An 18252-nucleotide genomic window follows, 5' to 3' on the forward strand; every position below is an offset into this window, starting at 1 on the left:
GGCTTCTTCTGCTGCCATTTTCTTCTAAGGCACAGGCAAGAAGGTTCAGTCTACTCCCCTTAGTCTGAACAGCAACAGGGGCTATCCCAGAGTTTTCCCCACTGCAGCTGTTCCCATGTGTTAGCCAAGACACAAGCAAATGGGAATGTGCAGCTGAGATGCATGAGGGGAGAACTCTGCCAAATCCCCTGTTGCTGTTCACTCTGAAGAAGAGGGGGTTGAAGGAGCCTTTTGATTGGCTCATGGAGTGAATCTGTGGAGAGAGCCAGTGTTGCTACCCCTTTTTGTCCTTGCTCAATTAAAACATTCTTTAAAAAAAAAAAAAACTGCAAACAGAGGCCCACGGTATGTGACCAGGGGAAGAAACATTTGGTGGTGCTGAACATGCAACCCTATAGATATCCCTATAGATATCCCAGGTGCAGCGAAGGATTAATATGACTGGTTGCCCTGGTCCCCTCCGCCGCCCCGGTGCTTGAGCTCATCAGTATGGGATGTGGACTGAGCATGCTTGAGAGAGGACTGAATCCCGTGAAGCTAGTTTGCTGGCAGCAGGAAGTGCCTAGCAACAGTTCCGGTCCTGTCTGTTTGCACTTGAAGTCCAGAAAAGAGCTCTCTAGCATTTTCCTCAGTTCTTTTCTAGGCTAGTTTCCTTTTGTGGCTTTTCTCTCTCTACTCCCTTTCCCATCCCCAGATTGTGCAGGGGTGTGAAAGGAACTGTTTTTAGCTCACTAAATTTCCTCCAAATTATCTTTTTCAGTTCTAATTTCTTAATTGGCCGTTAGTTTTGGTTTTTTTCTTTTTGGGGTGCTGATCCAAGGAGCAAGCAATGGCTAGCGAGCTGCTGGTCAGCTCCCTATCAGAGGCTACGCAGCAGGAGAACAGGGGCAGGAGCCTTAACCCATCTCCCCCCTCCTCTAAAAAATTAGACTCAGTCGGCTTCTCCGATCCGCATTCCTGACAACAATGCCGCCCTCGCGGCAGAGGCTTCTACCGCGGCTCCACCTCACCAAAAAGCCACAAAAAAGACTGAGCGCTGCAAGGAGCCCCCTAAAGTCCAGAAGAAGAAGTGCAAGGAGTCACCCTTCTCTGTGCAGCTCAGTGAGCGTCTGCTGAGCCAAGCTGTTTGTCAACAAAGGAAGCCACGCCGCCTCCCAGCTCCTTTGGCAGACCATGTGGCGGTTTTGGAAGGCACTCAGCATCTGTTGGGTGCATGCGGGACTTCTGACACAGCTGGTCCAGTAGTCGTTACAGTGGAGGGGGAACTGGCTGGTCTGCACATTCTTCCCCTGTGCCTAACCTGCCTGAGCCATTGAGTGAGGATGTGCTCCTGCCAAATCTGCCTCTAGAACAACTAGGCGGGAATTCAACCGGTGTGTGCTGCAATCCACCTGAGGCTCCAGAGTGGCCAGAACTTGTGAGTAACAATGTCCCTCCACAGGGACCAATCCCCCCCCCTTACCCTCAAAATGGTGGAAATTATTGCGAAGGAGTCCCTGCCACTTCGTAATACCCCTCTGTCTGCTCCAGTGCCTCTGACTATACCCCATCAATGACCCAGACAGGCTAAAGGGCAATTGTCTTATTCCTCTCCAGACTCTAGCCCTACGTGGAAGACTATCCCTGCTTCTGGGAGGGGGTGCAAAAAGCAGTCTTCCTCATCTGAGGACTGCCCCATTCCTCTTAAGTGGCCTCCTCGCCACCCCTGCCTGTTTTTCCTACACCAGCGTCCCCTTTACCCAGAGCCCCATCCGTGATACCTGCTAACTCCACTCCCGTGCTACTTACGTCTAGCCAGTTGGTTCCACACCCTGCGCCTACACTGACTCTCTGCCCCCTGCCCCGTTCCTGTGTTGACCATGCCCATGCTTCCCAGACAGGCACCTGCACTATTTATATTTGAGTGCTGACAAATCCCTTCTACCGCTGCCATTCAACTTTCTGATTCCCCCCACTCTGGGCCTACTGACCCATGAGAATCTGACAAGGAGGACGGCCAGTTATTGAAGGAGGAGGTTATAGAGCAAGTACCTATCCTCCTGTTTATTTTCCTCAGCTGATTTTGAGGTGGTGCTGGCTAAGGCTAAGTGGACCATCTACGATGTTAACCCTCCAGATGAGACTCTGCCTTCCACTGAGTTGGATCAAAATGTATTCCCTCCTTCTGCCATCCCCACCACCTCCGTTCCCTTCTCCACCATGTTTCACAAGGTTATTTTGGCAGAGTGGGAAAAGGCCTGTGTCCTCTAAACCAGGGATACTCAACGTTGGGCCCCCAGATGTTCTTGGACTTCAACTCCCATAATCCCCAGGCCCAGTGGCCTTTGGCTGGGATTATGGGAGTTGAAGTCCAAGAACATCTGGGGGCCCAACATTGAGGATCCCTGCTCTAAACCAATTGGGGTATGCCTGAAGAAACACTATACCCTTCCACAGGACGTTCCATCACTGTTAGAGGTTCCCCGCATTGACCCTCCAGTGGCCCAACTTGTGTCAGGTGCTCTGCTCAATACCAAAGGCCATGTGCAACTCAAAATACCCAAGGATAAAAAATGTGACCCGATCCTCAGAAAGGCGCACAAGGCTTCCATGACAGTCATCAAGGCCACCACTGCCAATTCCATTTTTTTTTTGCCAGGGTATCTATTCTTTGGGCCAAGGAGGTGGCCTCTGTTATTCCCTTGGATAACACCAAACTCCACCAGGATCTTAACAAGATGGCCAAGGCGGCAGCCCTTATGACTGATTCCAGCTTCAACTACGTTCAGCATGCTTCCCAGACTATGGCGGCCAGAGTGGCGGTCCCCAGATCTCTGTGGCTAAAGAACTTAAATGCAGATCCAAAATCCAAGCTGTCGCTCACTGCTTTCCATTTGCAGGTTCTGACCTCTTCGACCCTTCCCTTGAGCCAGTACTGGTAGAAACCAGGGATAAGAAGAAGGCCATGCCATCAGCCTGAAGAGACTTCCACAGGCCCTTTCAGGTCCCCGAGCCATTCCTTTTGTCCCCATAGGCAATTCCAGGGAAACCCTACCAATCAATTTAGAGATTACCGTGGCCCCAGCTCCAAAAGATTCAGATGCCCTCAGTGGAGGCAGCACTACAGAGGTCAATCCAGAGCACAAGCTTACCACCCCTTCAGATCCACTATAGGAGTGTGCACAGAACCGGTCCGGGGCCATGTAAGAGGCTCTGGACCGGTTCGGAATTCGACTGGTCCGGCGGGGGGCGGGGGAGTGTGGCTTTAAGGGTGGGTGGGGGGTAGTACTTACCCCTCGTGCCACTATTCCCCCTCCGGTGCTCAACTTATTAGCAAAGTTTGGGGGGCAGCAGAGTTCCTCCCTGCCCCCCCTGCCCCCATCGTTGTCTTGAAGAAGGAGAAGTTGGCGCCATGCATGTGCTCGTCGCGGTGCGCACACGCACCGCATACGTCACATGCAACGTGTGATGTATGCGGCGCGCATGGCGCCAACTTCTCCTTCTTCAAGACAGTGATGGGGGCAGGGGCGGCAGGGAGGAACTATGCCGCCCCAAAAACTTTGTTAATAAGTTGAGCGCCGGAGGGGGAAAAGCAGCGGGAGGTAAGCACTACCCCCCCACCCTTAAAGCCACACTCCCCCCAGAGCCGGAACACGCCTCTGTGGTTCCGTGTACACCCCTAATCCACTCCACTCCACAATAAAAAGCAAGGACTCCCCACCAATAGGGGGCAGGCTTCTGCAGTTCGCACCCACTTGGATGTCGAAAACCCAGGACCAGTGGGTTCTTGACACAATCTCCAGAGGTTTTTCACTCAATCTCACATCAACTCCATCCAATCATTACATTGTCTCCCCGAGATCCAGAAGTGCAGAGAAGCATATTTGTATGATGCAAATAATTCGTCATCTTCTTCAGATCTGGGCCATCGAACCCATACTGTCAGCAAAAGTAGGCCTGGGTTTCTACTTGATCCTGTTCCTCATGTCCAAGAAAGATGCCTCTTGGAGGGTGGTCCTAGATCTCAAGAGGCTCAACAAGTTTGTAAAAACGAGGAAGTTAAGGATGGAGTCCCTCTACACCATCAAAGAAGTGATATATGCCCAGGCGACTTCCTGGCCTCAGTGGACCTTTTTGAGGTCTACCTCCATGTTCCCACCCTCCCTGCACACAGGAGGTTCCTCAGATTCATTTACGACCACAAACACTACCAATACAGGGTCCTGCCATTCTGCTTTTCATTGGCCCCTTGAGTCTTTACAAAGGTCATCGTAGTGCCAATTGTGCACCTTCAGCTACAAGGAGTGTACACCCACCCTTGCCTGGATGATCTGTTGTTCTCAAGCCCGAACAGATGTGTCCAGGTCCTTACAGTCCCTGAGCAACCACAGATTCATAGTGAACTAGGAAAAGAGCCACCTCCACCCCTCACAGTCTCTACAATACCTGGGGATGTTCTTTGACAAGAAGTGGGCTCTGATCTCACTCCTGACTCCTCTGACAAGCCAGAGGTCCACGGACCTGATGGCCATGGTTCTGGGATCCATGGCAGCCTGCATGGAATGCACCCCCTGGGCCAGGTGGCATTCACAACCGCTCCAGTGGCTCTTCCTGCCCTTTCAAGACTCCATCATGGTGGGTGTACACCAACAAATCTGGGTTCCACTCAAAGTCAGACAGTCCCTCCTATGGTGGCTGTCCCCAGCTGTCAACAGAGGTCTTCCTCCTCACAGCTCCGATGTGGATCATCATGACAACATACGCCAGCCTAGTTGGCTGGGAAGCACACTGCTCAGGCCACTACGCTTAAGGTCACTGGTCCTAGGAGGAAGCATGCTGGAAGATCAAATGGCTAGTGCTTCCGGTGATCAGACTTGCACTGCTTCAATTTCTGCACTTGGTACAGGGGAGTCACATATTAATAAGGACAATGTAACCACCAAATCTCACGTCTGTCAACAGGATGGCTCCAGGTCCTGAACCCTAATGGCGGAATCTGACTTGCTCTTCCAGTGGGCGGAGACCCACCTTCCATCAATCTCCGCTGAGCACGTCAGCAGCAATGACAGCCTTCAGGCAGATTGGCTCAGCCATTGCACGATAGATCCAGCAGAATGGAGCCTCCATCAGGCTCCATTCTTCCAGCAGCTGACAGTGGAGCTTGCCAACCGTTCGTTGATCCCTTTGCCTCGACAATGAACCATCAGCTCCCTGTTTCTACACCAGGTTTTGGTCACCCCAGGAGGAAGCAACTACGCCCTCGTGACACTGTGGCCTCTGGCTCTATTGTATGCCTTCCCACCTACAGCCAGGAAGATAACGGAACAGGTGGAACTGATCCTCATAGTGCCTCAGAGGCCTTGGTTCTCCAGTCTGGCATCTCTGTCAGTATACCCTCCATGGCACCTCCCTCTGTGCAATGACTTGCTATCCCAGGGTCCCACCCAGCTCTGCAGTGGCTCCAAATCTGCGCATGGAGGTTGAGTGCTCCAAGCTGATTGCCCAGGGCTACTCCCTGCCTGTCCAGGACACGATACTCTCCTCTAGACGACCACCCACCAATCGCATTTATCAAGCTACATGGGCTGCCTACTTCCGCTAGTCATGCAAAAAGCACATTGATCCTACTTGGCCGGCGTTCCCGAGGTGCTTGCCTTTCTTCAATCTGCGCTGGACTTAAATCTACGCCCTAGCACCCTCAAGCGACAGACCTCTGCCCTGGCTTCAGTCCTTGATCTCTCTTCTCCAGGATCTACGGCTCTCTATCAACACATTACTAGATTCCTAAATGGGACTATGTCTAAATGTAAAGAAGACTAAACTAATGACAATGGTTACAGCAACCAGCCTCAGAATTGATAATGAAGACATTGAAGTGGTGGATAGCTTCTGCCTTTTAGGATCGACCACCAACAGTAAAGGATCCAGCAGTCAAGAAATACGCCACAGACTAGCACTTGGTAGGGTTGCAATGAAGGCCTTGGAAAGGATATTTAGATGCTGTGATGTGTCTATACCTACAAAGATTAAAATCCTTCGAACAATGGTTTTCCCCATGACACTTTATGTGAAATGAAAGCTGGACTTTGAAGAAGCAAGACAGAAAAAGTATTGACGCTTTTGAACTTTGATGCTGGAGAAGACTTTTGAGGATACCATGGACAGCCAGGAAAACAAACAAATGGATCATAGGACAAATCCATCCAGAATGTTCACTTGAGGCACAAATGACCAGGCTCAAACTATCATACTTTGGACATATTGTGCGAAGACCCAGCTCCCTTGAGAAGTCCATAATGCTGGGAAAAGTGGAAGGAAAGAGAAGAGGACAACTAGCAGCAAGGTGGATGGATGATCACGACAGCAATGATGTCCAAAAAGGCCAAGTTGAAGATGGATCATCCTGGAGAGAATCTCATCTCTGTGGTCACTAAGAGTCGACCCCGACTTGATGGCACTTAATCATTAGTCAATCAAAAGGGGCCTCCACCTCCTATCCATTGATTCCCCTCAATATTCTAAATGCCCTCACTCAGCCACTGCTTGAACTCCTGTCTTCAGCTTCCCTTCAGGTTCTACCTTACAAGATGCTCTTCTTGGTAATCATAGTGTAGGGTTTCTGAGTCAGATGCCCTGTTGGTCTGCAGACAGCTGTGCGTTTCCTAGTCCGACTCGTAGTCCTCAAACTGGACCCCACTTTCCTGCCTAAGATGTATTCCACCTTCCACTGCTCTCAAGACATTGTGTTCCCTCCTTCTGCCCGGCATCTGCACACCCTAAGGAGAAGACATGGCATACTCTTGATGTTTGCAGAGCACTTTGTATCTATATTTGCGCACAAGGGAGTTCTGCAAATCTATTTGTTTCTTTCCACTCTTCCTCTTTGGGCGCCAAAGTGTCTAAGGTCACCTTGGCTTGGTGGATTAGGGCCTGTATCATCCTTACCTATGAGACTCTCAACCTTCCAGTCCTTCAGGTATTTTGGCTCATTCCACGCATAGCGTATCTGCCTCAGCAGCCGCCTTTGCACATGCACCCCTCATTGACATTTGTAAGACAGCTTACCTGGTTTTCAGACACTCCCTTCATCTGAAATTGCAAGATTGCGTCCTTCCACACACCACAAGTGGCCTTTGGCTGTAGTGTTCTCCAATAAGTGATTTAGCACCATATGTCTTTCCCATTCACTCACTCTGATCGCTTGGGCATGTCCTGTACTGATGAGCTCCAGCACAGGGGGAAAAGAAACCTTGGAGTTATGTGAAGGGTTCATTTTTCCGGTGACTGGAGCTCCAGGCCATCCACAGATGTATATAGTTCTTCTTGGGATTTCGTTTTTGGGTGGTGACAGTTCTCAGGGCATTATAGGGTTAGCCTTTCCTTTTGTATTTTCTTGTGTATAGTCTTGCTTCAGCTGGTACTATAACCTGTATGCCTTCTAGGCTGTGTTTTCTTCTTTCTTACTACATGCCACACTCTACGCTACAGTCCTGGAACTGGGGCTAGGGCGCTTCGTGGTGCCAGGAAATTAGCTTCATGGGATTCGGTCCTGTCTTAAGCATGCTCAGTCCACAACTTGCTCTGATGAGCTCCTGTCACAGGGAAAAATAACCCTTCACAGTAAGTCCAATGTTGCTTTTCAGGTGAATCAATAAGATACTTTCATGCTGCTTTTGTAAGAATGTAAAAGTCAGCCATATCTCCAACCCTTCCTTTTCATTCATTTGCCATTTTCTTGGGAAGCTGGATCATGAATTTTGAGCAAACCTTTTGGTCTGCAAAGATGTGGGGTGAAAAATCTTCCCCATACTTAAGTTTTCCAGTGGAAAATTTTCCATTCCTAAAAAAATTATTGGCTGACATCCAGACTAGCATTGCACACATGTAGCAGTGCGAGTTCCAGACTACTGCTACACTGTTGCTTGAGCAGGGAAAGAGGAGACTTTAGCCAATCTTCCATCCTTCTCAAGCCATTTGTGTGTCATCAAAAGATGTCTATGAGGGTCAGGAAAATTTGTATAGTTTTTAAGTTGGGGCGGGGGATCTAATGCAATTTTATGCAAATAAGGGGTGATTGCTTGGGAAATTTTTCAGAAAACTTTCCAGGTTTTTTTTGTTTTAACCCACATCTCTACTTGTCTAAGAGGAAGGTAATATCTGGGATTCACAATTGACACCATTCAGAAATTGGTCTTTTGAGCAATAACAAATTCTGGTGCTTCTATGAACAGTGAATGGAGGCCTCAGGGTTGAAGATGCTCCACTAAGATGACCATGGCATGACTTTGAACTGCCCTCTTGAATGTCTGGGAAACCTGCCAGGAAGCTCTGTTCAGGGAGTATTACATAGAATATGTATTTATTCTCACTGTGAATATTTGTAATTGCAGTAGTGCCTGAGCTGCTACTGTAAAACCTTCCATGTCAGTCCTGTGCAAACTAAATCCAGAAGAGAATTTTGTTTTATTCACACACAAGATAACACCATACCCTGGTCTGGCCCTTGTCCACCTGCTCAGTTTTTTATGTATCGCCTTGCTACTGACAATGTGGCCAGTTTTATGAGTGCCCTCAAGCTATAGCTTATATGCTTTGGGCCTGAATGTTTCTCTGATTTGGGGGGAGAGTTAGGAAATGGATAGGTCTAGCAGAGCAAGGTCAAAACACTCATGATGCTTCATAGTGATTTGGTCCTTGAAAAACAGACATAGTTAAGCTAAGTATCAATTCAACACTATTATAGTTCTTAACCCATGGGCAAATGAATTTCAATAAAATGTTGATTTAAGAACATTGTTGGAAATAGCTTATGATGGATAAAAGCTTAGCAGTGCTGCAGATGAACTTGGAAAACTACAAGGTCAGCTTTGCAGCTGTTTTGTAATCATTTAGAGATGGCATACCTGGTTAGCACCTACCTATGAAGCCACATGGGCACTTGACCTTGTGTTGGTTTTCACTGCTGTGGCATCTAGTAGAGAAGAACAAATTGTGGACTCTGGTGATGGAGAATAGGTGACCAGCTGCTCAAAGGCAGCTTTTTGGGGGTAGTGCACACAAAGGAGATAAGTTGGGGTAATAAGAGGGTAGGCAGCTACATTTTTGAGAGAAATTTAGAGAACATAAGGTAGATACAGCTGACAAATTCACCTTGTTTGTACTTATTGGGACATAATTTCCATAGCTCAAGTCTGTTTAGCACTGGATAGACCTAGGGACATAGACATAGGGACATAGGAAGCTGTCATATACTGGGTAAGACCATTGGTCTGTCTAGCTCAGTATTGTCTTCACAGACTGGCAGCAGCATCTCCATGGATGCAGGCAGGAATCTCTTGGAGATGCCATGGAAGGAACTTGGAATCTAGATGCTATTCCCAGAGCAGCTCCATCCCCTGAGTGAAATATCTTCCCAGAGTAGCTCCATCCCCTGAGCGGAATATCTTACAGTGCTCACACTTCTAGTCTATAAAAGCCTATAAAAACTACTCGTGTTCTGTTCAGGACACTACTCGTGTTCAGTTCAAGAAGGTTGTTGTCAGACTGGAAGGCATTCAACACAGATGGTAAAAGTGTCTGGAAGTAAAAGATGAAACCCTTTTAAAAATGTAGAACAGGGCAGGGCTTATTACAGTCTAAGGATTGCATCAGATGTTCTTGATATTGGATGATCAAATGTGTGGCTGAAAAGCCTAGACTTTTTTCTTCCAATGGAAGCTCGGCTTCTAACAAAAACCATTAGGTCAAAAGCTTGAATGAGAGCAATGGACTTCAAAGTAATCCCATTTCCTTAACTGAAAAAGGGTGTAGGGATGTGTGTGTGAGAGAGAGTGGGTGTGGTGTTGACAGTTATAAAATATTTTAAAAGATGCCTTTTTAAATTGGTTGCCTTACCCAAGTAGGGGTAGGGTTTTTTATTGTTTTTTTAAAGCCATTAGTTTATTTTACACTGGGAAATAAACTTGGATTGGGGAACCTTCTTTTATTAAATCTCTTTTACTAAGAAGCAGACTTCTAGGGGTGGCTGTGGAAGCAACTATTTTAGATGGTTTCAGGGAAAGGCCAGAAAGAATAGGTTTCTTTCCAGCTCTGTTTCTGTGTGTGTTCTCTTAGGCCAGAGGGTTTTATCTCTATTATTAGTATGAGATAGCAAGCCTGCCTTGTATTCAGGGTGATACTGGAGAATGAGGGCAGTGAATGAGGAACTGAGCAGCTGGGAAGTCAGGCACTTCCACCCAGTGGCTGAGAGCGGTTCTAGTGTCCATACTGGCTTCTCTCCCAAATTAGCAGTTGAGACAAGGCAGTAACCCTTTTTCATCCTAAGATGACACTCTGGCTCTATCCCTTTCAAACTCTGAGGGCACAGTGCCTGAAGTTGTTATGTGGTCAATGTGCATGAGGCAATGCCCCTTAAATTGGTGAAGAGTACATGTGAGTTGCTTTTAGTGATGTGTTTTCAGAGGTGTCATCTCAGGGCAGAAAGGAACAATGGAAGGACCTTGTTAATTCAGCAGCTATAAGCAACATGTTTGTTGATGTTGGTCAGATTCGGACAAGAAATAAAAGGCAAATGCTTGAACCTTGAAGCTGCAGTGATTTATCTATCAACCTGAGCAAAGCAGAATTCTGTCTTACTCTCTTTAAATTGTGATTGAGTGTATTCCTAGGAGACAGCTTCTGAGTGCATTCCAAAGCTATGAGCTTCATGTAAGAATTGAGTAGAATTTTATGTCTCCTGCAGCAGGAGGTGATATGAACGTCTTTTTCTAAAATCCAGAGATGTTAACAGAATTCTGAAGTTTCCAAGGGCACAATTGGTCAAGGAGTTAAGCCATTGTCAGAGCATGTCTGGATTTATAAAACATTGAGTCTTGTTGATATTTTAAAAGAGAGGGATGTATGTGCCCAAGATCATCAGTTGCACCAAGTGCTGGTACAAAGACCCCTGCTGGGTTCTAGACTGGGATCAGTTTATGAAAGCTATCTCGTGGTGGTTCAGCTATGCTTTCCTTGCTGCACCCTGCCCCAAACACTACAAACTCAGTTGTGGTCTTCCTCTTCAGTGTAACTTCAGCTCCTTCCTTATTTCTTTCGTCTTGATATATTTCGTCTTTTGCAATATTTGTGTCTGCTCCCCAGGAAAAACTTTGCAAACTGTTTAGATTGCTAGTCTCCTCCCCCACTCATGATGGCCTGCAGTAGTAACACAGTACAGGGACAACCCACTGGGACAGCATGTTTTGTGATGACATGAAGTATAGGTCTGGCAAAGCACAGCCTAGCTATTTTTGTTGAAAACAACATGACCATTCATGAGTACATGCAGCTTCACTGGGCCATGTGTCTCCTCCTCCAAGTTGTTTATTGACAGGGTAGAGGTGGACTGGTCCCTCCTCCCTCTCTTTTATCAGTCTTGCTGCACTGCCTTGTGCAGTCACCTGAGATCGATCATGGGACATCTTTCAGTAGCAGATACTCTGCCATGGTCATTTTATTTTCAGTCCACAACTACTGGATTCTAGCAACATCAGTTGCTAATCAGGGCTAATATACGATCAGCATAATGTAGTGGCTAGAGCTAATAGACCTACTATACTCACAAATAAGTCAGTGTCAATTATACTTATTTAACAAGGTGAGGTTTAAAAAGGTACTCTGAGCTCTGGTGGAAGGTACTCTGGTCTAAATATCAGGAAATATATTTATTTGTAGCTCCACGAGATGACTTTAAATTTGCCTCCAGGCTTTGTACTTGTTTTCCCATTATATAAAAGTTATCAGCTGTGAAGTAACTTTAAGTATATAAGTACTTTTAAATTCTGTTTTTATTGCTTCCCTGCTTTCTCACAATTGTTATTAACTTGCTGCAGGCTGTACAAGATAGACATTGCTCTAACTAAGCAACTCTTGCGATGTGGATCCTTCTTTCTGAAGCCAGGATGTGGTATATCCCACTCTTTGGCCGTGGGCTTGGAACCACGGAATGGGAGGAAATGAGCTCTTCTGTCTGCAGAATGGAATCACTGGCTGAAAAACTGTGTGTGTTTTGTGTGAAGGCCTGCCTTTCTGTAGACCGTTCTCCACTCTATATTTTTCTGTGGGAGCAGTTTAGTCTTTGAGTCTGTCAAGCAAGTTGGCTTCCCAGACATCCTTTGTATAGTAACAGCATGTGCTGAGAAACTGGCAGCTTCTAAAACACAGCCGCTCTCTTTCTCTCTGACTCTTTGCTTCTCTTTCCCTTCCCTGGCCCCTCCCCAGCTTTAGTGACATTACATAGATAGATGTGCCTGCAAGAAAAACAGCACAGAGAGTTGAGTGTCTGCCAAAATGCTGCAGTCAGAAATGGAGCTGCCTCCCTCCACCCGCAAATGGAGCTGCCTCCCCCCCCCCCAAAAAACACCCCTGTCTTGTTTTCCCAGGTCTTCAGTTGTGTACACTTATTATCTCCCCCCCCCCACACACACACACTTTCCCTAGATTTCTTTGCTGAGCACATACTCTCCAACAGGGAGATCTTTCCTCCCATGCTCGATTCAAAAGATTATCCTCCCCAGGCTTCCACACCTATTCAGTGTAATTACATGTATCCTTATCTCATCCTAGTAACATTCAATATGCTTTCATTCTAAACATACCAGCATTGATTGGACTTGTAAAGCTGTTATTTTATTGTTCAGTGGCTCCCTTAGGGATGATAGCTCGAGGAAAACTTCAAGCTGTGAAAAATGTTTTTCTTACTCAGTACTGTGTGTGATCCTTGCCTGGCTGCTCTTCACTTTTTGGTTTTTTTTTTACGGTCTTCTCTGGCCATTTATTCTCCAAATGTAGAAAGGGCCAAGGAGGTAGTGTGGACAGTTGGGATGCAAGGCATGAGCTTCCGCCTTGAACTTTCCTGTTGAATTTCTTGATTGGTCCAGAAGGCAGAATGTCTGCTCTAGTAGCACCTTGTCCTAGGAGCCCGAGGTGAGGGGTGGGGTGCCAAAGGTTGCTTTTTCTTTCCTGTCTTGCCAGAGAGTCATACTGCCTGCAGGCTGGCCATTTGTCAGATAGAGCTGCACAGTTAACCATGCAGCTCTACCTGATGAATGGCCAGCCTCAGGGGTCAAGAAGTGTTGGCTCAGTGCTCCAGCCAGACAAAATATTTAACTCATCAGATAGTGGTTCCAGCTGTATTGGTGCATTACTCTTCAGGACTTTTCTCACTCATTGGGCATAATGAGAGCCAGCGTGGTGTAGTGGTTAGAGTGCTGGACTAGGACCGGGGAGACCCGAGTTCAAATCTCCATTTAGCCATAAAACTAGCTGGGTGATTCTGGGCCAGTCACTTCTCTCTCAGCCTAACCTACTTCACAGGGTTGTTGTGAAAGAGAAACTCAAGTATGTAGTACACCGCTCTGGGCTCCTTGGAGGAAGAGTGGGATATAAATGTAATAATAATAATTTTTCACTTGTCACAGACTAGTAGACTAGTGGATTTCCTGAGCCTGCAGGCAGCGCAGCTGTTGAGTACGAGAGGAGCAAATTTTGGTATCCCTGGGCTCCTTAGGACAAGCTGCTACTGGTCTGCCCACTTTTGCCCACATTACCAGGTGGTAGTGAACAAAAGTGAGCAGACTTTCTGCCCAGTCTAAATACTAGTGGGGTTTCAGTGAGATGTAACCAAAGAGTTAGTCATGACTAAGCATCATTGAAAATAGCAATTAACATCTCATTGACTTCAATGGTTCTTAAAGTTAAGTGTGCGACAGAGCCTTGTGGTTTTCTTGGTAGAATACAGGAGGGGTTTGCCATTGCCTCCTCCCATGCAGTATGAGATGCCTTTCAGCCTCTTCCTAGATTGCTGCTGCCCAATATAGGTGTTTCCCATAGTCTGGGAAGCATACCAACAGGGAGTCAAACCGGCAACCTCTGGTTTCCCCACTGCCCCATTAGGTGGCTTTCAATGGTTTTTCCTGTTGACTAACTTTCTTTGGATACTACCCAGTGCTTGGAATCACGGACGGCACCTTCTGGGATGAAGGGGGGGGGGAGATAACGAGGCCTTTTCCTTCTGTGGAGTCCCTTTCCTATGGACTAAAATATGCTTGGTGAGGGCCGTGTGTGACCTTTGCCACCCCTTCATCTTCTTATCGTCTTTTGATTTCCTTGTTCCTATAAGGCATGTGAGTTCTGTTAGGTGCACTATCTTTTTGTTGTAGTTGGGCATGAGGAGGCTGCACTGTGGTTTACACTGGAAGAGGATGAAGATTTTCTGAGAGGTATAAGGGATTAGATCATCTGTGATGTTGATCAGCTTTGCAAATAAGTCCATCAAAGTTACTAACCCATATAATTTTTATTAGCATTCTGTTCCACACACACTCATGCAAATTAGCAATTTCATTCATTCATTCATTCATTCGACTTCTATACTGCCCTTCCAAAAATGGCTCAGGGCAGTTTACACAGAGAAATAATAAATACATAAGATGTATCTCTGTCCCCAAAGGGCTCACAATCTAAAAAGAAAAACAAGTTAGACACCAGCAACAGTCACTGGAGGTACTGTGCTGGGGGTGGATAGGGCCAGTTACTCTTCCCCTGCTAAATAAAGAGAATCACCACAGTAAAAGGTGCCTCTTTGCTAAGTTAGCAGGGGTAAATTTGTGTCATAAAAGAGAAAATGAACTTTTGTAAAGCTTCACCTGGAGGCGCTTGTTCTCCTGAGGGTTTGCAGGCCTTTATTAATACTGTTCATGATTGTTGCAGAATCAAAGTTAACCCTACATTGTATGGGCTAAGTTGGGGTCTTGGGGAATCACATCATTGACTCGGGCACTGAGAGAGAGGAGTGGGAGGGGATAAGTCCGTTGCCTGCTCTTGGTAGTGACGATGAGTCCCTGTGTTGCACCATTTGTGTGGGATAACATACTCTCCATTCATGAGGCCTCTGTCTCCAGCAGAAACTTAAAACTGCATAGTTTGTCTCTCTGTAGCCTGTAGCCTGTTCTGAAAACCAATTTGATCCATCCAGTTGAGATAATGAGTGCATGACTAATATCTGTGGACTCTGAGCTAATGTAATGTGCTGCTGTCTTGTTTGGTTCATGAAGTAGCCGGGATGGCCTTCCCCAGGAGAGGAGAGCTGGTCTTGTGGTAGCAAGCATGACTTGTCCCCTTAGCTAAGCAGGGTCTGCCCTTGTTGCATATGAATGGGAGACTAGAAGTGTGAGCACTGGAAGTTATTCCCCTCGGGATGGAGCTGCTCTGGGAAGAGCAGAAGGTTCCTAGTTCCCTCCCTGGCAGCATCTCCAAGATCAGGCTGAGAGAGATTCCTGCCTGCAACCTTGGAGAAGCCGCTGCCGGTCTGTGAAGACAATAGTGAGCTAGATGGACCAATGGTCTGACTCAGTATATAGCAGCTTCCTATGCCAGAGTGGAATTGTGAGATGCGCTGCTGCTGACCTGGCAGTCATCTCTTGGGGAGGGACACCTGCAAGATAAGCAGCAGCACCTTGCAACTTAGGAGTGTCAGAACGTTGTGCACTGCTCTGATGTCAGTATTGGGATCTGGTTAAAAGCAACATATAGGAGAGAGTGAGGTGCTGCTTTCAACCTGGCAGGCACCTCTCTCTGCAAAGTGAGAGGCTGCCCTGGAGGTCTCTGCAATACAGAGACCCCGGCATGAGCTTTCATTTCCTGATTAGGGGGACACCTGCAAGGTTAGAGAGTGGCATGCTAGTCTCTTGTCTCGGTTTCTTGTAGGCATCCCTCTGTGTCCACTTCTTGGTTGGGGTGTGTGTTGTGGGGAGACAAACTTTCCTTCCTAAGCTGCTGGTGGGAGGGGGGTTCATGTCGTGAATGAGTGGATGCTTAGCCTCTAAGCAGCTTGGCTGGAGGGCTCCAGCCTCCCCAAGCTTAAGCAGTTAGCCATCCCTGTAATAGAGCACTTGTAAGAAAACATCCGATCTTGGAATTTAAAATGGTACACAGCAAGTCACTCAGCCAGTACAGATGTAACAGTGGGTTCCGTAAGAATGACATACCTGCTGTTTTATTTTCAGTCTTTCCCCTAATACTTCCAAACAATTAGTTTTGCCTTTTTCACTGCCGCAGTACGCCAAGCAGGTTTCCAGTGAGTGTTACATTGTGGCACTAAGATTGATCTCCTGGGTGGATGCTGTCAATTCAACATTTATATGAATTAGAACTGCGTCCTCATGCTCGTCACTTTGTACTTGGATCAGACTTTACTGTGTACATATGCAAATAATGACTTAAAGTAATTGATGTAGTAAACCCAAGCTTTAGTTGCCACTGAGTCAGTCCTCAGTCCTCAGTGTCTGCACCTCAAGCAGTGCGCTCATTTATTCATTCATCACATTTGAATCCCACTCTTCCTCCAGAGAGCTCCAGGTGTCATATGTGAGATGCTGTTTTGTTTTCACAACTATCCTCCATTGTAGGTTGGGCTGAGAACTTGACTTTCCTAAGGTCTACTCAGTGACTCTTAATGGTGGAGCAGAGGCTGGCTCTCTTTCCTCCTGCTAGCTGCCCGCTCCCAATTAATAACCTTTCCAGACAGAAACTTTGTCTGTAAAGTTAGGCCAAGGCATTTTCTAGCTAGTGTGCTTCCTGCCTTGTATCCATGAGGGCCACAGAAACATTGCCGGACAGCCGTCATTGCCACCTTTCCCCACCAGTAGCTAGCCCCTCCAACTCTGCTCTCTCCCCAGCCATCTGTCTAGACTTGGTTTCCTTTGCATGTGTCTCTTGCGCCAGGCTTCATGAATATCAGACTGAGGGGCTTGTATAGGTTGGGGCTAAGAAGTGAATTGTCCGTTGTCTCTCAAAACTGATGTGAAAGTTGCCCTTTCCTGCTGTAATGTCTTCATATAATGAAACATGCTAATTAATGGAAACCCATGTTTGCTTCTCCCCTTGCAGCCAGTTGCTGAACCAATACCAATCTGCAGTTTCTGTCTTGGTACAAAAGAACAAAACCGAGAGAAGAAACCTGAGGAGCTCATCTCTTGTGCTGACTGTGGCAATAGTGGTAGGTGGCCGTCTGTATGTTGGGCAATGAAATCTGTTGTAATGGGGGCAATTACTTAGGCTCATCTGTTTGAATCCACCCAGTGGCTGGCCTCTTAGGTTTCCTTGGGCTGCGTGCAGACACTCATTTCTGAAGAGCAATGGAGATAGTTGCTACCCTGCATGGCAAGGGCCCTGAACTTGCATTAATAGCTGGATAACTGTGAAAGTATACAGGGGATGGGTGGAGAGAGAAAACACACACACTCTTGCTGCAGGCAGAGAAAAGCAGTATATAAATATTCCTCGTATTCGTATTGATTGCATCCCTAAAATGCAGCTGCTTCTCTTTACCCACAGAATAGAGTGCTGTGGCTTGCAGAAGATGACTAATATAGATAATAGCAGCTTCTGGGTTTGTCAATTTCATTCCTTCAGGAGCGTTTAATATTTTGAAATGGCTGTTCATTTCTGAGGAGAGATTACTTTTCGTTGCTCTCTCCCATAAGGGTTTTCATGTTCAGGTCCCTATAAAAGCATTTTTTATTTTTTTTAAAAAAGAGGAGTTTTTTTAAAAAAATCCTCTTAACCCATTGCAAAGTGCTTCAGACATGGGAGTGAATGTAAGTTGCCAAGGGCACTATCCAATAGACCCCCACAACCGTTGCACCAAACCCTACATTGGCTGTTGCAATGTTTCTATTGAGGGGCCTGTTTTGAAGTTTTCCCAAGTGCTACAAAAGTCTATTAAATGAGTCGGACCAGAGATCATGATGGGATGGAAAAGATTAATGTACTGCAGCAAATGATAGCATGTGTTTGGGTGCAGCTCTTAAGGCACTTTTATACAGGAGCCTGTTCCTGCTTTAGAACTAAAACTAGAATGAAAGGAGAAATTGTCTGGGTAGAAGATGGTGGGAAAACTCCATGTCACTATTTTACCTTGGGCTGTTTGGAGAGCCTGAGCATTGCTGGCTCTGCGGTTGCCATCTGTCTTGCAGATTGCACCAAGGGCTTAGTTCAAAGCTGGGTGTGATTGGCAGGGAATCCAGTCTGCAGATGTGCTCCTTGTCTAATGATTTGGCATTTCATGGGTGTATTGCTATGGCTGATAGCATTTTAACATTTCGCACTTCCCTGGGGTAGTGCTGTATCACACTAAGTTTAATCCCAGTAGAAATTGCCCCTGAACAGACAGTGCTCTAAAGGAACAGCACTTGGCATAACTATTTCCAGGTACTGCCAAACAGTCTACAGTAG

General features: G+C 46.7%; 1 protein-coding gene across 1 annotated transcript in view; it reads left to right on the top strand.

The window, feature by feature from the left end:
• The window catches only part of KAT6A (lysine acetyltransferase 6A), an 82382-nt gene that overhangs the window by 25181 nt on the left and 38949 nt on the right, over positions 1-18252 (top strand). Inside the window, exon 3 of the mRNA XM_053269582.1 lies at positions 16906-17014. Coding sequence (XP_053125557.1) covers positions 16906-17014 — 109 coding nt within the window. The remainder of the gene's footprint in view (positions 1-16905; positions 17015-18252) is intronic.

The sequence above is a fragment of the Hemicordylus capensis genome, chromosome 8 (genome assembly GCF_027244095.1).
Source record: "Hemicordylus capensis ecotype Gifberg chromosome 8, rHemCap1.1.pri, whole genome shotgun sequence".
NCBI lineage: Eukaryota > Metazoa > Chordata > Lepidosauria > Squamata > Cordylidae > Hemicordylus > Hemicordylus capensis.